The sequence below is a fragment of the Capra hircus genome, chromosome 14 (genome assembly GCF_001704415.2).
Source record: "Capra hircus breed San Clemente chromosome 14, ASM170441v1, whole genome shotgun sequence".
Taxonomy (NCBI): Eukaryota; Metazoa; Chordata; class Mammalia; order Artiodactyla; family Bovidae; genus Capra; species Capra hircus.
Window position 1 is genome coordinate 73626898 of NC_030821.1, and position 21302 is coordinate 73648199.

The following is a 21302-nucleotide window of genomic DNA, read 5'->3' on the forward strand; positions in this document are numbered from 1 at the left end:
GTAGGAATCCTTGTTTCCAGGACACAGTGGATAGGGAAGGATGAGACAGAATCAAGGGTTTGCTGTGACAGCAGGGAGATGGTTTCAGAGAGCTGGGAGCCAGTAGGGTATGATTTAGGCTTGGATTCTATCCTCGAATTGGAGGGCAGCTCATGTTTGCTAACTTTTCCTTCTACCAAATAAGAACCATCAAAAAACCCAGACCAAACGAATCTTTGTCATTTTGTAAAAGGACTTTAACATGCCAAGTTAGGAAGGAAGGGCAACTATCAACATGTCATGCCACCGCTGCTGCTGCTGCTGCTAAGTCGCTTCAGTCGTGTCCGACTCTGTGTGACCCCATAGACGGCAGCCCACCAGGCTCCTCTGTCCCTGGGATTCTCCAGGCAAGAACACTGGAGTGGGTTGCCATTAAAATTACACTGTTTTACCTTCCAGATGGCATTCCCCAGGTGACTCCTCATTCCTGGAAAAAGTACAGAAACTCCCTGTCAACTTTCCTGTTGAGTTTTTGGTTCCCAGAATGTAGACCCTCCACCCATCATGGTGCCTAGTGACTGAACCCATGGCCCTTCTGTCTGTGCCTTCTGGACCAGTGGTGGCAAAGCACAGCGTGCAGTCTGTACAGAACCTCTAATCTGAGAATGGATATGGAACATACAGATAGTATGCAGCAGAGAACGAAGGTGGGGCAGCAAAGCTTCAAACATCCACTATCTGGCTTCTGACAGAAAAGTCTTGCTGGCCCTGCTCTAGCCTGAATATGAGCTGTCTTCTCCATCCTTCCTCCCGAGTCCCCGAATCACCTGAGCACATCTTCTCTGGTGCTCCCAGGCCACGTAACCTACCCCTTACTGTGTGGCAGCCTGGACCAGGAGAGTGAAGACGTGGCAGCAGTCCTACTGGTCCTGTCAGTGCTCGTGTTTTGGCTGAAAATGCCCTGTTTTGTTAATACAAGGGACAACACATACACCCTCGTGCATTCAGCAACACGGCACAGAGGCTAAAGCTCTGGCTTTAGAGGCCAACACACAGGGGTGAATCTTTAGAAAATGTTACTGAGCACTCTCCTGCGCCAAGCAGTTTGCAGGCATCAATTCATTCATCCCCCACCCTCACCACGTGCCCAAGGCTCACTGCCTTCTCGTGCTATGACACACACTGGGCGCAATGACATGGCACTGGGAAAACCAGGTGGTGGAACACTGGCCCAGCAGCCTCCCCCAACTCCCCCCGAGAGACTGGAAGGATCAAGAGCAAACTCTGACCCTTAGCGTATGGGAAGCCCTGACTCAGGTGACATCGGGTGGCCAGACTATTCCAGTTTACAGAATGCAGTTGACCCTAAGTCAGAGCTAGCAGTGGGCAGAGCTTGGGACTGGGGCAGGCAGAGTGCCCCCAGAGTGGCCCTGCCTTAAAACATGCATTCAGTGGTGACGAGAACAGTCACGCACACAGCTGTGTATAAATTAAGTGAAACAACACATAGCACAGCACAATGTGTCTGGCAAATAGGAACTGCTTAAGAAACTTTAGCCATTGTAATATGACTTGGTAAGAGTTATCATTAGGCTCAGCATTTCTGAGCAACAGGGAGCACAGCAAGCTCTCTGTGAATCAAGGAATGGATGTTTTTGCTGAATATTCACTCACTGTATTAGTTCAGGCTGTGTAACAAAATACCACTAACTGGGGGCTTAAACAATAGAAAATTAGTCTCTCCCAGGTCTGGAGGCTGGACGTCCAAGGTCAAGGTGCTTGCAGGGCGGGTCCCTTCTGATGGCCACGAAGTAAGAATCTATTCCAGAACCCTCTCCTTGGCTTGTTGATGGTGGTCTTCTCCCTCTGTCTGCTTATCGTTTTCCTTTAATGCCCACTTCTAGGATTTAATTTCCCCTTTTCATGAAGACCCCAGGCTCTTTGGATTAGGGACCAGGGCTTCCTTGGAGGCACTAGTGGTAAAGAACCCGCCTGCCAATGCAGGTAGATGTAAAAGATGTGGGTTTGATCCCTGGGTTGGGAAGAACCCCTGGAGGAGGGCATGGCAACCCACTGCAGTGGTCTTGCCTTGAGAATCCCATGGACAGAGGAGCTTGGTGGGCTACCATCCATAGGGTCGCAAAGAGTTGGACACGACTGAAGCGACTTAGCACAGCAAGCACTGATGACCCTATTTTAAGTAGATTACCTCCGTAAAAGCCCTGTCTTCAAATAGCGTCCCATTCAGAGGTGTGGAGGGTTAGGATGAATTTGAAGTGTGAGTCTTGGAGTGGAGGCGGGACGCAGTTCCACCACAGTACTCGGCACCATCCCTCTGCTAAGCTCTGGAGGCGCAGAGTCAAAGATGAAAACATGCCTCCTGGGGAACTCAAAAATAAGTATTTAGGGGCTGAACAGGGGTAAATATGTCCCTGGATACTTTTATAGTGTTATAAATGTTAAAATGGGTCCAGTAGGGTCTGCTTTAAATGTCAGGCATTTCTCTTTGAAGATACGCGAGATGGAGAGTTAGCTCCGGTCCCATTTTCATCTCGCAGATGATTGCAAAATAACAAGGGGTGTCTTTTTTCTTTCTGTTATCAAAGGAACATCTAGGGGTTTTTTATGCTAATGAGGGTAAAAATAGCCCAGTGTGACGTGGTTCTCACTTGAAAGACAGTGTCTGGTAAGAAATGAGGTTGTCTGAGCTGCGGTCCCATCTTATAATGATAGCACACAAGTGTCTCCATCAGCTAGAGCTGGTGGCCATGAAACTGTGAAAGCAGCGTCAACAACCCTGTTACCCTCTGTTTATGCCAAGGTCACGGAGGACTGCTGGTGCCTGAAATGGTTTTCCTGTCTGAAAGCCTTGTCCTGTCTGAAAGACTTCAAAACGTTGATGTTTTCCCCCAGCCAGCCAGCCTGGGCATGGAAACCACCTCTAATATTTCCTCAAGCTTTTCCCATATCCAGCATTGATAAGTGTTGAGGAGCAGAAAGGAATTCTTGGTTCTTGACTGCAAGAAAAACAGTATGAGTCCTGGCTTCTTTTCAGTGCTTTAGAGTTTCTACTTTTTATCTCCATTCTTGGTGATTCTTAAGAAAATCCCATCAGTCTTTTCATTTAACAAATGGGTCTGTGATTATTTGAACATTGGCGCGGTCAGGCATTCGCAGCTGGCTTGACACTTCTGCCCTTGGATCTGATTAAAAATCACTGAAAGGCTCCTTGCCCTCATTTTGAGAGGCGAAGCCCAGAGTGGATGCTTGCCCTTGCTAACACAGTCAGCAAGGGACAGACCTGCTCCTCCTGTCTCAACACAGGTCTGCAGTTATGTGGGCATTTGTTTTGTTGTGGCTATTTTTAACACCTGAAATTACTCTATTTGAACCTTAACATGAAAATCAAACATTTCCTTCTTTAACTGACGTCTATTTGGAAAGGGATAAAGGAAGGCAGGAAGACAGGAAAGCAAGAAAAGAGGAAGGGAGGGAGGAAGCGAAGGGAATGAAATACGGTTTTCAATATTTTGGTGGAAATCTTCAAATGTGTTTTAGCCTAGGGAGTTAAGCTTAGTCGGCATTAAAATGGAATAATGCTGCCTGGAAGGGAATGGAAGGGCCCTGGTGTCACACCGAGGCCTGCTCTACCCAAAGTTGCAGGTCTTGCTGTTCCCCTACCCTCAGCCCCGCCCCATCTCAGCAACGCTGTGGTGTGCAGGGAGACATAATCAAATTACCCAGAGACTTCAAAAAATTCCTCCTGCCTTCGCCTGATCCCGCCATGCCAGCCTTGTCCCAGGACCCCTGGCTTTCTGCCCCGGGGACTCTATCAACACCTCCCCTCCCACCTCTGGCCCTGGGACTCCTCAGTGAGGCCATTGGCACGGGGGACCCAGGCCACGTGCCTGGCACTGAGGCCTGCTGCTGAACACAGTGACATTTGGAAACAGCAGCACTTCGGGGTTTTGTGAGCCCAGCACGTCACCGAGGGAACCCATCGCTGGCCTCACCCTCTGTCCTGCTCTGCGCCCCACACCGTGTTCTTTCTTTCCTCATGGACAGTTTCCACTGGACGCTCTGTTGTCCAACCCAGGAATCCCATGGTCTTCATCACCTTCTCCCTTACCCCGTCCTTCCAATTCTGCCTCCTCAGCCCCTCTGGGAACTGTCCTTTCCTTTCCATTCCAAATCTTTCTTTCTTGGCCACACTGGACAGCTTGCAGGATCTTAGTTCCCCGACCAGGAGTTGAACCGGGCCCATGGCAGCGAAAGCACCAAGTCCTCAGCATTCGACCGCCAGCGAATTCCAATGACTTTCTTTTTTAAATAAGTGATGCTGGCAATGCGATTTGTAAAATACATTTTACACAAAGGAAAAAAACTAATCAACAAACCACAGAGGCTGCATTTCAGGAGAGATTATCCCTTTGGGTGAGTCTGAAAGCCACCGCCGCCTCATTTACCTGGTGAATTAACCAGAACCCTTGGAGTAAACCGTGGATGCTGAAGCTGAAGGAGCTGGGCTCAAGCTCAAACATCATCACTTGTCGGCTAAGCTCTTTGCCTGTGTTTCTGGATCTGTTTGCTCGCCTGTAAAATGTCCACATAATGGTGCCCACAGCATGGTTTACTGTGAATATTAAGTGGCAGTGGTATTGCTGAGTCCTCGACAAATTAGTGAACTCTTATGAAATGCTACCAAGACTACCCAGCCTTCATACTTCACCATGATTTTGCATTCACAAGGGACTTGCTGTCAGAGTTTTTTCATGAGGTGCATATAGAACCTCAGATGTTGGATTCAGCATGGCAGCAATGATTCATCCAGGGGTCCTGTGGGCCAGAGGAGGGGGGCTGGTGCCGGGTGGGGCAGAGAGCTGGATCCAGGCCCTGGGATGGCCACTGATGAGCTGGCTCTCACTCTGGCAGTGACAGTCACCCTTTAATTAGAGTGCTTTCCCCTAGACATCAACCTAAATGTGGAGGGCAGCCAAAGCTTCCATTTTAAGACCATAATTGGGAGGTTCAGTCCTGAAACCCCATCATAAGTTTTCTCTGAAATTCCCCTGTACTCACCATCTAATAATATGTGCCTCAGATCAGCCGTGTTACAGAAATGCCACTTGCATTTGCTATGGAAATAGCAACACACGGAGGATGCTTAAGAAGATGACAGCCCCAGGGTTCCTGCAGGGAAACCAGGTCCCAAGTTCAGAAATACATGGTTCGAGATTCTGAAACTGATCCCACGGCTCCAGGACGAGTGTGGGGGTCTCACCTTCCTCTTCCTGAATCCACGTGAGATCTGCTTGCATTGTTTGGCCACTTCTCTGAGTACACCTTTTTTTCTCTCTCTTCTTTTTCTTCCTTCCTTCATTTCCTTTTCTTTCTCTTTTCTTTTTTTTTTTTTTAAATTAAAAAAAAGGGTAGTGGTACTCGATTGTTTTGCTACTCTATTTACCGTTCTAATTTTAGTGACCCTCAGTACTGTGGTGTCAAAGACAGGTTCGAGATAAAAGCAATAGGCCTCCTCATATAGCTAAGAGCACGGCGTTAACAAAGGCAACAACCTTTTCCTATCTGAGGATGGTCTTCTGGAGAGGATGCTCACCGTGTGAGAGGCTCAGAGGGATGCGAAGGAGCACTGACTTGGAGCCAAGCGGCTCTATCTCGGGCTTTGTCACCATCCAGCTGGCATTGAGTCGGTGATGCCGTCCAGCCATCTCATCCTCATCAACTACCTGTACATATATAAGCCCTCCCTCCTGAGCCTCCCTCCCTCCCCTCTAGGTCAGCACAGAGCACCGAGCTGAGCTCCCTGGGCTGTACAGCAGCTTCCCACTAGCTGTCCGTTTCACACATGGTCGGGTATATATGCCAGGGCTACTCTCTGTCATACAGAGTGAAGTAAGTCAGAAAGAGAAGAGCAAAGATCACACGTTCATGTGTATATGTGGAATCTAAAACATGGTACAGATGAACCTATTTGCAGGGTGGGAATAGAGACGCAGACGTAGAGAATGGACTTGTGGGTAGAGCAGGGGGAGGGGAGGATGGGGCAGATTGTCTTCATCTTTTAAAGAGGATGTCTTGGCTGGGGTTTTCCAGGAAAGACTCCAAGATAGAGTTGCATGCAGACAGTTTAGTGCACAGTGCTCTTGGGAGCAACACATGTGAGGCAGAATTGGGCTGGGGGTGAAGCAGAACGTGGATGCAAACCAAATCCTGGCCCCATGGACGCCTCAGTGAGCGGTGAAGCTGAGCTGGCCCCTGGGAGTTGTCCCATCTTGGGGCCAGAGAATTGGAACTTTGGAGATCCACCTGCACTAGTTTGGGGGTGAAGGTTGACTCTGTGGACGGAGGCGGCTGGCCTAGTTCTAGGTAATTCCTAGGGAGGGACTCGGCCAGCAGCCCCAACCACTTGGGGAAATGAGAGCTTTCCCCAGCTTCCCAGCACTTGGGGAAATGAGAGCCTTGGCCCGGCAGGCAGCCTACACAGTGCATCACAAAGCACCAATGACCAGCGCTGTGTGTGTGCTCAGCCATGTCCCACTCTTTGTGATCCCTTGGGCCCTGTCAGGCTCCTCTGTCCATGCGTTTCTGCAGGCAAGAATACTTCAGTGGGCAGCCATTCCCATTTTCAGGGCATCTTTCCGGCCCAGGCATCAAACCCTACTCTCTTGCATCTCCTGCACTGGCAGACAGATTCTTTCCCACTGCGCCAAACAACACTGATGAGCCTGTTACTATCATGGTTGCTGGCATTATTCTGACTTTTGCATTACGACAACTGTGTGTGTGTGTTGGTCACTCGTTCGTGTCTGACTCTTTGTGACCCCATGGACTGTAGCTCACCAGGCTCCTCCATCCATGGGATTCTCCGGGCAAGCATACTGGAGTGGGTTGCCATTGCCTTCCCCAGGGACTCTTCCCTACCCAGGGATCAAACCCGAGTTTCCTGCATTGGCAGGTGGATTCCTTACCATCTGAGCGACCAGCGAAGCCCATAACAACTGTACTATGATGTTTTTCTTATCCTTTCACATTCTCTCTCATTCCCCTGGAAGCTGCTCAATAGAAATGCCCATGTTTTTGTTGGTTCATTTGTTTTGTTTTTTTAACCTCTGTATTCCCTGGCTTGAGCACATAGAAATTTGGAGTTTGGCTCATAGAAATCATTGAAAAAATTGCAGTGGAATGGAGAGCTGGATAAAGGAGTGGGGTCACACGAGAATGGAGACCCCCAGAAGCAGCCCTGGGGCGCCCTTTGGGAACATCGTGTGATGCCCCACTGACAGTCCCCTTCTTTCCCTTCCAGTCTCTCTGGACTCATGGCAGTCCCTGGCCCTCTCTGCAGTGATTGTTGATCCATCCATCAGGAACTTTGACATTGCGCACGTCAGCACCGCTGCCATGGGGAACTTCTCTGCGGCCCGAGACCGCTGCTTGTGGGGTAAGGGGAGTGTCCACCCTCTAGGTAGGGGGTGGAGTGGGATGAGGGTCCTCTCACACAAGTGCTGCTGAAGATTCTGACCTCAAAAACACATAGGAGACCCCAAGATCACCTGGGGTGTCTGGCCAGAAGGATGTCACCTGGGGGAGGAACCCTGGCTGGGCTCTTCTCTGTAGTCGCCTCATCCTCCTGCAGAGTTGACCCATGGCCAGGGTCTCCAAGAGGCTAAGCCAGCCAGAAAATGAGCAACACTGAGCCAGGTCAGAGGAAGGATCGAGGAGGCTAGTCTGAGACGGAGGAGATGGGTGGAGGCTGGGACGGCTGTCCTCAGATGACAGGTGCCTGGTCATGACAGTGAAGAAAGATATTGTTCTGGCCAAGTTCATGGGGCAAAGTGAAGACCTGTGTTGTGGTTGTTCAGTTGCTTAGTTGTGTCTGACTCTGCGACCTCATGAGCTGCAGCATGCCAGGCTTCCCTGACCTTCACTGTCTCTCGGAGTTTTCTCAAACTCAGGTCCGTTGAGTGGATGATGCCATCCAACCATCTCACCCTCTCTCCCCCTTCTCCTGCCCTCAGCATTATTCAGTGCTATACAGAGAACTTTATAATAGGCAAAGCTGTCCACAGATGCCTACTTCCTTTAGAGGGTTTTGGTCACTGGTATGCAAACAAAAGCTAGGTGACAACCTGATAGGAAGGTTCTACAAAGACTTTACTTTATGAAAGAGATCAAGATTAGGTAACATTTGTGAAAGTTGAAAGTTGCTCAGTTGTGTCCGATTCTTTGCGACCCCATGGACCTCACAGTCCATGGAATTCTCCAGGCCAGAATACTGGAGTGGGTAGCCTTTCCCCTCTCCAGGGGATCTTCTCCACACAGGGATCAAACCCAGTTCTGCATTGCAGGCAGATTCTTTACCAGCTGAGCCAGAAGGGAAGCACATTTATGCTTCTGCAATTTTGGGATTCCATGGATCTCCTCCTCTACAAGGCTGGATAACAACATGCACAAATTACAGACAGGGCTGCCATGTACAGTTGTATAGGTTGTACACTGTACAACTCTGGGTGGTGCCACATTGCAGAGATTAGGCTATGAATAAGGGCTTTAGGCAAGGCACAGTTTGCTCAATTGAATGAAATGTCATTATTTTCACGGCTGTTCTTAGGACTAAATATCCTAATGCCATGAATCATTTAAACTGTCTAGGGCAGGACCTGGTTTACATGGGAAAGGACATAACCCTTGATGGAACATGGTGAGTGTGATGAGGCAGGAGGCAGAGGGAGATGAGGCTGAAGAGGAAGGCATGGGCTAGAGCATGAACAGCCTTGTCCTGTATGACTTAATTCTGAGGCCAGTGGGGAGCCATGAAGGTGCTTTAAACAGAAAAATGACAAGAGCATATTTGTGGATAAATAACCAAAGAAAACCCTGATTGTTGTGTGGAAAATAGATTGATGGGAGAGTTGAGTCCCCCACCACCACTGTTTTATTCCAAGATTCTAGCCCTGGGCCAGGTGCTAAAATGAAGGAGTGAGTGTTTGTATGTATGCATGCATGCATAATTGGATAGATTAATGGGTGATGCATAAGTGGATGTGTAGATTCATGAAATGTGATTGGATGAAGGATGTCTAGCTGGCTTATGCTCTGAGAAACTGTGACTTTGGGCTGACCCTGAAGGAAAGCGAGGAGACTGCAGAGGAGTGCTCACCCATGTCTTCTCTCTCAGATGAATTCCTTCCTGCCAGGCACCTCAGGTTGTCTTGGGACAAATGGAAGAGTGGGTGGATGGATGATACACAGATTCACGGATGTATAATTACATGAATGGATGAGTGGATGATGCTTGGCTAGATGGAATGATGCATGCATGGATTCATGGATGTATGGTTAGACGGCAGGATGAATGGATGGATGGCTGGATGGATTCATGGATCATAACGGGATGGATGGATCAGTGGATGCGTGGATTTATGAATGTACTTTTGAATACTTGACTGAGATGATCTCTCAGGCTCAATCCCTACCCTTCTTCTCCTCCGCAGAGTGTTCCCGTCACCAGGACTGCCTTGTCACCACTCTGCAGGCCCAACCTGGAGCTGTGAGGTGTATGTTCTATTCTGATACCCAGAGCTGCACACATAGCCTGCAGGCCCAGAACTGCCAACTTCTGCTCCACGAAGAGGCCACCTACATCTACCGGAAGCCAAGTAAGTGCCAGCCTGTGTCTTTGCAGACATTCCCGAGGGCCTGGGTATGGCTGGGAGGGACTGTCGGAGCATGTGGTGACTCATTGGTGGCGGCTTTTGAGGTTCTTAAGGAAAAGTCAGTCAAAGTCATCTTAGGCTATGTGGCACTTACATGGGATGAACTGAAGGAAGACAAAAAAGCCTACTTCTGACCTAGAACTTCTCTGTACTGTCTGTATTCATGACTTCTTTTGAGTTATAGAAGCCATTTTGGCATTCGAGTTTCTGCATAAAAAAATTCATTAGGCTACTTTTTAGTACTGTTTCAGAGTTTATAAAGTTGTTTCACATACCTTATCTTGTTGGATCCTCATGTTATCCTGTGAGATATCAAGATAAAGGATTGATCCCTTTCTTAGAGACCAGGAGACTCTGGTCCAGAGAAGTTAGGTTACTTCTCTGATATCATACAACTAGTGATGACAGAACAGGGACTTAGAGCCAGGTCTCCTATCTCTAGAGGCAATCCTCTCCCACAAAACTGTGTTGCCTAGCGACCATATCACCATCACCAAAGAGTGTGGTTGTTCCTGGCTGGGTTTAGTTTAGAAACATCCAGTAACATATTATCATGTGTCAGCCCTTGTGCTGGGTGCTGGGGATGCAGGGGTGAAGCAGGCAAGGAGCAAGCAGCATATAATTACACCCTGAAGTGAAATGATATGAGCTATAGAACAGGAAACCCGGGAGCCGAGGCCCTGGGGGATACCCCCTCACTAGACATGCTTACGGGATTGAATGAATAACTTTTTAGAAATGTTGGCTGAGTCTGCCATCTTATCTTCAAGAGCAGATGTTAGTGATCTCTCTCTGTAAAGAGTCAGATAATAAATATTTTAGGCTTCACAGCTACAAGTCTCTGTTACAGCTACTGAACTCTGCTGTTGAAGCAAGAAAGTGGCCACAGACAATAATAGGTCGATGGGCATGGCTGTGTACCAATAAAACTTTATTTATAAGACCAGGTAGCAGTGAGATTTGGCCCCACCTTGTCCTCGAGTATTAATGGTCCTTCAGGGCTGTCTGGATCCAGGGATATCCTCTCTCCCCCTTTCCTCCACCTCAGTGTTTAGATCAGGAGAAGGTCCCCAGGCTTAGGAGTGCTTTGATTCCTATAAACTAAGGTCTTGGGCCCTTAATCTTAAGGCTAGCCTTCTATTCAGTTCAGTTTAGCCACTCAGTCATGTCCAACTTTTGTGACCCCATGGACTGCAGCACGCCAGGCTTCCCTGTCCTTCACCAACTCCTGGAGCTTGCTCAAACTCATGTCCATCGAGTTGGTGATGCCATCCAACCATCTCATCCTCTGTCATCACTTTATTGTCCTGCCTTCAGTCTTTCCCAGCATCAGGGTCTTTTCCAATGAGTCAGTTCTTTGCATCAGATGGCCAAAGTATTGGAGTTTCAGCTTCAGCATCAGTCCTTCCAATGAATATTCGGGACTGATTTCCTTCAGGAGGGACTGGTTTGATCTTGCAGTCCAAGGGACTCTCAGGATGCTTATATCATTTGGTCGAGTTAAATAGATTTCATCCATAGTGTAGCCAATCTGCATGGTAGTCCTGCTGAGAAATGCCTTCACTTTGAGGTATGAGTTCTGTAAAACAAATTAGACTGCTTCTCTCTGAATTCTCTGTGTCTCAAATTCAGCATGAAATGCTCACTCTCCAGCATAGGACACATGCCCACGTGTGTCTACATAGACATTTGTTTATTTGCACCTAAAGTACATATAGAGCTACAAATAATTTTCTTAATCCAAATAGTCACAAAACCTAAATATATGGGTATTCTAGAAAGAATCTCCACTTCTGCAAAAGATTTCAAAAGGGAGAAACGCAGAGCAGATATTTTTCCCATGTTGGAGCTCACTCCATCTGGGATACATTGGGCAGCCTCTGGAGGGAGGCTTAAATACCAGTGTCCGTGGGAAAGCAGGCTTGCATTCCCTCAAAATTCTTTAGCTTTTATACTTTCTGTCTCTGCTCCCTGCTTGAGATGATGCCACGTTCATGAAATGTGGCTGTTTCCTGCAGAGCAAAAGAGCTGACCTTGGGAGTTTTCACTGCCTTAGCATCCACGGTCGGTCCTGAATGCTGGCCTGGGAGCCTGTGATTTGCAATTGAAACAGGAAATCTTGTGAGAAGGAAGGAACTGTGGGGGTGAGAGCAGGCATGATTTGCGATCGAGGCCAGATTATACAGCAGCACGTATTTCTTTCCATCCCAAGTTTCCACTTTGGGTTATAACTCACATGCCAGTGTGTGAACAACCAAGTTTTCACTCCCTCTTTCCTTCTGTTCTCTCTGCCCTTTGTCCTTCCTTTTTCTTTCTCTTTCACCCCTCCACTCCTTCCCTCCTTCCTTCTATCTCTCCCTCCTTCCTTTCTTCCTTCCCTCCTTCCCTCTCCCCATTCTTTCATTCACGTGTTGGTCTCCGGTCACGCACCAGGCACTGAGCTTGGGACATTACAGGCATCGTGTTATTTCTTCCTGACATCTTTGTGTTGTAGGGGCAGCTGCTGTTCCTTTCTAGGCGATGGGAAAATCGAGGGTCAAAAGAACTATGAGGTTTTCTAAAGCAGCTGGTCCCTCACACAAACACAGGTCCGTTCATTGCTTCCTCCTCACCACGTGGACCCTCAGTGGCCTGGAGGTCATGAATGCACCTCACACCAGGGGGTCTCAGCCCCGACACCACTGACACCTGGGGCTGGATGACTGGATGACCTGCTGTCTCTATCATAGGTTGTTTAACAGCATCTCTGGCCTCCATCCTATGAGATACTAGGAGCTCAGACCTGTCCTCATTCCTGTGACAACCCCAGAATATCTCCAGACATTGTCAAATGTTTCCTGGGGTCAAAACCACCTCCAGTTGAGCCACGGCATAGTACCAAACTCCTGAGGAATGGGTAAACTTCCGCCTGTCTGTTGGTCTGCCTCCTCTCCCACATTTATGTTCATCATAAATGTGTATTTTAGACAGACAGAGCTGCGGACCAAAAAGCTTTCTCTCTCCATCAGCTCACAGTGAATTGGAGCAAAGAAAACACACCTGTCGGAAATAAATAAGAGAGACTGCACACACATGTGTACGCACACACAGATACACACACACACAGAATCTCTTCACCAGTGTTGGTTTCCTCTGGGTGAGGCCCTAACACGTGTGGGAACCAGACACAGGCCGCCTGTCTTAAGCCCCTGAAAATGACATTTGGCACTGAGCCTGAGCTAGTACTCATCTCACACGCTAGTAAAGTCATGCTCAAAATTCTCCAAGCCAGGCTTCAACAGTATGTGAACTGTGAACTCCAGATGTTCAAATTGGATTTAGAAAAGGCAGAGGAACCAGAAATCAAATTACCAACATCTGTTGGAGCGTCGAAAAAGCAAGAGAATTCCAGAAAAACATCTACTTCCGCTTAATTGACTATGCCAAAGCCTTTCACTGTGTAGATCGCAACAAACTCTTGAAAATTCTTGAAGAGATGGGAATACCAGACCACCTGACTTGCCTCTTGAGAACTCTGTATGCAGGTCAGGAAGCAACAGTTAGAACTGGACATCGAACAACAGACTGGTTCCAAATCAGGAAACGAGTACATCAAGACTGTATATTGTCACCCTGCTTATTTAACTTATATGCAGAGTACATCATGAGAAATGCTGGGCTGGATGAAGCAAAAGCTGGTATGAAGATTGCCAGGAGAAATATCAATAACCTCAGATATGCAGATGACACCACCCTTATGGCAGAAAGCAAAGAAGAACTAAAGAGCCTCTTGATGAAAGTGAAAGAGGAGAGTGACAAAGTTGGCTTAAAACTCAACATTCAGAAAACGAAGATCATGGCACCTGGTCCCATCACTTCATGGCAAATAGATGGGGAAATAGTGGAAACAGTTACAGACTTTATTTTTTGGGGCTCCAAAATCACTGCAGGTGGTGACTGCAGCCATGAAATTAAAAGACACTTGCTCCTTAGAAGAAAAGTTATGACCAACCTAGATAGCATATTCAAAGGCAGAGACATTACTTTGCCAACAAAGGCCTGTCTAGTCAAAGCTATGGTTTTTCCAGTAGTCATGTATGGATGTGAGAGTTGGACTATAAAGAAAGCTGAACACTGAAGAATTGATGCTTTTGAACTGTGGTGTTGGAGAAGACTTTTGAGAGTCCCTTGGACTGCAAGGAGATCAAACCAGTCCATCCTAAAGGAAATCAGTCCTGAATATTCATTGGAAGGACTGATGCTGAAGCTGAAACTCCAATACTTTGGCCACCTGATTCGAAGAACTGACTCATCTGAAAAGACCCTGATGCTAGGAAAGATTGAGGGCAGGAGGAGAAGTGGGCAACAGAGAATGAGATGGTAGGATGGCATCACAAACTCCTTGGACATGAGTCTGAGTGAACTTCAGGTGTTGGTGATGGACAGGAAAGCCTGGCTTGCTGCAGTCCATTGCGAAGAGATTGACAAGGGATTTCGAAGAGTCAGACATGACTGAGTGATTGAACTGAACTAAACTGAGATGATAAAAGTATATTGACTCAATGATTGAATGTGAGGGAATACAGCAGAGGAGATAAGATAAGGCTACAGGGAGGCTGATAAGTGTCTGGAGATTAGCACTGCTGGGAGGGGCGGGAGGCCTATGGAGCACAGGGCAGGGTGGCCGGCAGCGCCAGCCTGACCTAAAGGACCAGGTGGGATCCAGACAGGCACAAAGGGAGGATGAGTGCTGCAGCCCAGGCCCGACCCTTGACCCCGTGTGAACCTCGGCCCCATGCGCAGAGCTGGGGCTCAGAAAAGTACAGCTTTGAATCTTACCTCATCACCTTGACGTCCTGACAGCTACCCACCCTCAGCCCCTAAAACCACTTCCTCACCAGTGAAATGTACTTACCGGGTCTGCAGTGCCTCAGTGATAGTTCTAAAATCCAAGCAATCTTAAAAGTCAGAAAAAAATATTTTTGTAAGTTTTTGGCAAACTCGTTTGGGTTCAAAATCTGGCCCAAAGTTGACCGAAGAAATGATATTGGGTATTCATCCCTCTTAGCTGGACCAGCCCATACATTTCCTCCCGGAAGTAATTGGCAGGTCCAATGATGGGGCCCAAGTCCAGACTCCCCTGGAGGATTGGACGTTGCATGGTCTGGGCCCCTCTGTTCTTTTTAAAATCTGAGTAATCCAGAATCGTGATGACATCTGGTCCCAAGGAGCCGAGTCAGGGTTTGTGGGCCTCGGTGATCTCCTCGGAAAGAACTTGAGATGACAGAGCTGAGGGAAGGACTGCTCAGTGCCTGGGGAAGATCAGGTGTCTTTGTTGGGTTTCTTTTTTCTTTTTTTTTTCCACATTAGATACTAACATGACTAGACTTAAGTCATTGGGGCCTGAATGCATAACTAACATTATTTTTAAGTACAGAAAGCAGTGTTTGGGCTTTTTGATTTGTTTCTTACAACATGTCTAGAATACATGCCCTGAATAGAGCATGTGCTGTGCTCTCTTCCTTCCCCCGCCCCAGACATCCCTCTGCCCGGCCTTGGGACATCTCCACCTTCAGTGCCCATCGCCACCCACGGCCAGCTGCTGGGCAGGTCGCAGGCCATTCAAGTGGGCACTTCGTGGAAGCCAGTGGACCAGTTCCTGGGAGTTCCGTATGCCGCCCCGCCCCTGGGGGAGAAACGCTTCCGGGCCCCCGAGCACTTGAACTGGACTGGGTCCTGGGAAGCCACCAAGCCACGGTAAGGATGGAATGGAATACATTTTGGGGGGGGTGTGGTGTCCAGAGAAGCCTTCTCCCATTCTAAGCCTTCAAAGTGAGAGTTGATAGAATTTGAGGATTGGGGATACATTAGCTAAGATGACGTTGAGTGCTTTTACACATAAACCCCCACTTGTTGGTGGCTTAACATTGTCTTGGTCCTGCCTCCTTTGGTGATGGAGGGGCTGGTGGGCTCTGCTCCATGCAGTGATGCGGGGACCCAGGCTGGCGTGTCTTCTTCAGCACAGATCTTCCAAGTTTCCTTCTAGGAACCAGGAAAGAGACGCTGTTAGAACAGGGGAGGTTTCCTTGGGCCACGCCCATGGGCGGGCACGTTCATCACGTGCCCCAGCGTGGCAGTGGTCGGAACTCAACCTCCCAGCTACATCTGACCTCAGTGGGGCTGAGAAATAAGCAGAGAAGGAAAAGCATAGGAGCTTATAATAATAATTAAAAAATAATAATAATGTAAAAGGCCTTTTCATTCCCCCAATAGAAATGATATTAAAAGGAGTTTTCAAAAATGGGAGAAAAATGGAATATCTTATTTTCCTTCCTCTGCCTTTCAATTTTGCCCATTCCCTCCCATGCATGTACCACTGTAGATAGTTGAAGATGGGATATGATTTTGTTATTTTCCTGATGAAAGCATGTTCAGAGTATCTGTGGAAGGAGCACCTGTGCCTGCCTCTCTCGCCCCACGGCCTTTCCCTCCACAGCTCTGTCCCGAGGACACAGCCACATTCTCCCTGTCCATCACTGCCCATGGCCAGTTGGTGGGCAGCTCTAGGAGCTCAGGACCAGACAGAGGGATGAGCAGGAGGCTCTGGGATATTCCAGGCGAGTGACAGGAAGACTTTAGCTAGGACAGTGGCAGAAGGATGCAGAAAGCCGTGGAAGTCACCACTGGGAGACAAAAGAAACAAATAAGCACGAATTAGAGAGCTTCACTGGGTTAGGATCCACCCACTTGACAGGTGAGGGAACTGAGGCTTTTGAGTGAAGAGCAGTGAGAGCTCGGTCCATCAGAGCCCAGTACTAACCAGGCTTGGACAGGTAACCATCATGCTTGCTTCAGGTGTGTCCCAGATATGCATCTCAGCTCTTATGCCAGGAGATGTTTCGCAGCACACTTGACTCTGTAGTGATGGAGAAAGCAGGTCGAGGCCCTTCATCCCAGCAGGTCTGCACACTGAAGCCTGCAGGGCCCCGGGGCCCAGGTGACACCCGTGTTCCTCTGCTCTATCTGGGCGGGCACCTTGTCCAGGGGACACTCCTCAGGCCCATGATAGAGAGACTGGTGGTCATCCTGCTCCTTCCAGCATTTACTCACCAATCCCATTAACCATTTCCTGAAGCTGCCTAACTGTCAGTGGGCTGCTGGGCCTTCAGAATTGGGCAGTGGGTTCTGTTGCTGCTGCCGGGCATGCAGGAGGGCTGTGTGTGTCCCTTTAATTGTTTTTCCTGAAAGTCACACGCCATCCATCTGTATCTGCAGGGCCAGGTGCTGGCAGCCAGGCATCAGGACGCCCACGCCTCCCGGGGTCAGCGAAGATTGCCTGTATCTCAACGTGTTTGTCCCGCAGAACATGGTGAGTTCGACCGCCCTTGCTGTGTTTGCCATGAAAGCTGCCCTGTTGGAAATCCCCAACTCCCGCACTGCCAGCATGGTCTGCCCCTTGCTCTCCTGGCTGGTTCTTGGCTCCCTGAGGCCTGAGGGGCTGAGCGCCAGCCTGGTTCCTCAAGGGCCTCCTCTCAGCTCCTGCATGGGAGCATGGTGCATGGTTATCTGGGTTCATTTCTCTAAGAGATATTCATAAAGCGCCAATGATGGGAGGATCTGTTCTCCGTGGGCTGTAGCTATGAACACAATAAAGTTGCTGTCCTCAAGGGGGCTTTCATTACAGCGGGAGGAACAGAAGTAGGCAGTTCAGTTCAGTCGCTCAGTCGTGTCCGACTATTTGTGACCCCATGGACTGCAGCATGCCAGGCTTCCCTGTCCATCACCAACTCCCAGAGTGTGCTTAAACTTGTGTCCATCGAGTTGGTGATGCGATGCAACCATCTCATCCTCTGTCACCCCCTTCTCCTCCTGCCTTCAATCTTTCCCAGCATCAGGGTCTTTTCCAGTGAGTTGGCTCTTCACATCAGGTGGCCAAAGTACTGGAGCCTCAGCTTCAGTCCTTCCAGTGAATATTCACGGTTGACTCTGGTTAGGCCCTGGTTTGAAGCCTGTACCTGCCTAAGTAGCATCTAGGATCCTGATGCTGAGTTGAGTTTCCTGTTTGGGGGGAAGAGTCAGAACTCATGAGAGAAAAGGGAACTGATGAGCCTTAGGAAACGTGAGTCGTGTTGGCAGATCCCACAGTGCCTGTGATGCACCTCCACTTCCTGGTCCCTGAGCCACCAGCAGCCAGAGGCAATGCACTTGGGAGATTTGAGCACAGCAAGCTACTGAGTGAGATTTGGAACAAGGGCACCTGAACATGGAGGCTCCTCTGGGCTGCATCAATAGAAGCATAGAGCCTAGAGTGAGGAAGGTGATGGTGATGCCCAGTGCTGGCCAGATCATTCTGGAGATGTTGAATTAAGTCTTGGCTCCAAACCAGCCTGCCACTTACCACTGCCTCCCTGGCCTGGAGAAGGCAACTCACATTTTTTGTGCCCCAGTTTCCTGTTTTGAAAGTAGGGAGAGAAATAGCATCAGCTCATGAGGTTCTTATGAGAATGGAATAAAACAAGTCATAGATACTAATTAACCAATGAACAGGTGATAAGAGACATTGGAAATGGCAGAGTGGGACAGAGACTACACCTAAAGCCTGGAGGAGACCATCACTCGGGCAGTGTAGGAGCCGGACAGTGTTGAACACTGGAAAGAGCAGGGGCCGGGGGAGGGACCACCGCTGGAGGTCTGTGCCTGTCATCGGCTGAACACCTCACAGCATCCTTCCTTCTGATCCTCCTGACGCTTCTAAGAGGTATCATTCCCATTGGATAGATGAAAAGCCCAAGGCTCAGAGAGGTCGGGTGACTTGCCTAAGGTCACTCAGCTAGTGAGTTATTACTGTAGATTTGGTCATTCAAGTCCCAGAGTTCGCAGCTAGAGCCAGTGAGTGGTGACCAGTGAGCATAACTTTTGCCATAATGTGAGCAAGAAGTTGACGACAGTACTTTACAGTTGATCTACGATGTCGTTGGTCTTCATACCGACTCTAGGAGGAAATGATAGGTATGTTTATTTCTATCTTCTCCCCCCTTTCCCACTTTAGAGGTGTAGAAACTGAGGCTAGGAGAGGCTTCGTGGCTTACTAAGAAATCACAGCTGGCCTGAGTAGAGGCTTGATCCCCATCTCCTGACTTCAAATCCAGGATCCCTTCCCCATCGGGGAGTTTCCAGTCAAAAGTAGCTTTGCCATTTCTCTCTTGGGCTGCTCTGTTGCCCCTGCCTGGCCTTGGGGTACAAAGGTGTCATTCCCAAGCTCTGGAGGGGGAGGTGGCCACCTGTAGCCCGCACATTTCTGCACCCCTGCAGGCCCCCAATGCGTCTGTGCTGGTGTTCTTCCACAACGCCGCGGAGGGCAAGGGCAGTGGGGACCAGCCGGCAGTGGACGGCTCCTTCCTGGCTGCTGTCGGCAACCTCATCGTGGTCACGGCCAGCTATCGCACGGGCATCTTCGGATTCCTGAGTTCCGGTGAGTTGCTGGGGTTGGTGGGGACCGCTGACTCCCTGAGCCGAGTGTGTTCTTTGTGTGCGTTTAGTCCTTTCTTCCTAAAACCTCATCCCCTCCTGGCCCCTGGCCCTCCTCCAGCCCGCTGAGTACAGCCAGTACCTTCATGAGACGCTCCAGCCATGCTGATGCCCGTAGGTCACAGTCGCCACTGATGGAACTCACCACGTGTCTGAAACCGTTCCAAGTACCTTAAGTGTTTTGTCTTGTGATATTAATAACTCTGTGTGTGTGCTTGTGCATACTGAGACCCCAGAGGGCTAGACCCTTGCTCAGGCTCACATGGTCAGGAAAAAAGGCAGAGCCAGGATTCACCACCAGGGTCCACCTGCCCTGGAGACACTAAGGGGTGGATAAGAGCTCTGGGGCCTTCAGAGAGCTGTTTCCTGGAGCAAGGGCTGCATAGACAATGATTTCCATCATTACCGTCAGCTTCTGGCCTGTCTCCTTTGCAGTCACAGACATTATCCCTTAGGTTACACCTTCTACCTTCCCACCAGCCCCCAGGGCAGAATTGAGGCTTGGACCAATCCCAGCATCATCCACTGATGATGTCTTTTCTTTCATCTCCACCCCAACCCCACTTCACCCAACCCCACCCAACCTCCAGTGGTAGAGCAGTTGTTTGTTAGGCAGCTGTGGTGGAGGGCAGAGCTGGGAATGGGAATTCCTGGTCTGGGAATCCGAAGAGGCAAGTGTTGTCTGTGTGACCTTGGACAAAACCCTCCCTTTCTCCAAGTGTCAGTTTTCTCCTCTGTAAAATAGGAGTAATTTTAACCCAACTTCCAAAGTCACTGTGAGACTCACGCGAGCTGCTATGTGTGAAGGGGCTCCAGAGGCTGTGATGGGCTTTGCATGTCCTCAAGGACAGCACTGAGCATCATTTCTGTTCTTTGGGGGTCTCATTTAAGACCTAGGATGTCTTGTGTGATGGATGTGGTTGGGCAGGTGGGAGGTAACGTGGCCGGAACCACGGCTTCTCCAGAGCCTGGGTGAGCAAGGCAGGCATCCAGTGTGAGCAGAACCCTGGAGTCTTGGGGGATAGGGCTGGGTAGATCATGTGGCTAGAGGCCTTGAGTGTCATAACGAAGACTTTAGGTTTGCACAGCAGACATGAAACGGGCAACAAGTTAAGGCAACATGTGACCAGTGCCGATGAGGGGAGTGTGGCTGATGAACCCATTCCAGGCTTTCCTTCAGGGAGGCAGCGGTGGCTGCTAGAGCACTGGACTCTTCTGCTGGATTTTCTTTCCTCTTTTTAAAAACACCGCTGATGTCTCTTAAGTCAGGAGCTCCTTTCACTAAAGAGATGGTGAAACTCAGAAGCCAGCCTGAGGAACCTGCTTATGTGGGGCTTTCCACAGACCTAGCTGACTCCGGCTCAGAGCTTTTCCAAACAGAAGAGAATTTCTATATGCTACCTGTAGGTGAGGGGGCGGGCTTATGATTTCATGGGCTGTAATCTATGGAGAATTCCACGGGCTCCTGGGAAGGCAGCCCCATTTCTGGGAGCGGTGTTGGGGGAGGCAGAGAACACCCACCCCTTCTCACTCCTGGCTTGCCACACTGCCTGTTCCTCTGCTTAAAGCAACACTGTCAGCAAGAGAGAAAGAGAATGACGCTCACCCAGCGTCCGTGTCTCTACCAGATGTCTTTCCCAGATGACGTCGTCCCAGTCTCCAGGTACCTCCATGAGGTCAGCACAGTGTGGCCATTTCACAGAGAAAAGCGCGGGGCTCAGAGAGGTCAAGGGACTTTCTGCCTCACTTCTGAGTGTGCATGCTCAGTCACTCAGTTGTGTCCCCATCTCTGTAGCCCCATGGACTGTAGCCAGACAGGCTCCTCTGTCCATGGGATTCTCCAGGCAAGAATACTGGAAGTCTGTTGCCATTTTCTACTCCAGGGGATCTTCCCGACCCGAGGGATTAAATCCACATCTGTAGCATCTACTGTGTTGGCAGGTGGATCCTTTATCAGCCCCCTTAGACTCTTGGTGGCTCAGAGGGTAAAGAATATGCCTAGAATGCAGGAGACCCGGGGTCAGTCCCTCCGCATCTCATCCATCCCAGGCTGCTCGCCTCTCATGAGATTAAGCATGTGAAGGC

The 21302-nt window shown here is 49.3% G+C and overlaps 1 protein-coding gene across 1 annotated transcript in view; it reads left to right on the top strand.

Moving 5' to 3' along the window:
* Positions 1 to 21302, top strand: part of TG (thyroglobulin) — a 230691-nt gene that overhangs the window by 103379 nt on the left and 106010 nt on the right. The window contains exons 36-40 of the mRNA XM_018058585.1: positions 7301 to 7435; positions 9489 to 9653; positions 15227 to 15446; positions 16965 to 17058; positions 19002 to 19161. Coding sequence (XP_017914074.1) covers positions 7301 to 7435; positions 9489 to 9653; positions 15227 to 15446; positions 16965 to 17058; positions 19002 to 19161 — 774 coding nt within the window. The remainder of the gene's footprint in view (positions 1 to 7300; positions 7436 to 9488; positions 9654 to 15226; positions 15447 to 16964; positions 17059 to 19001; positions 19162 to 21302) is intronic.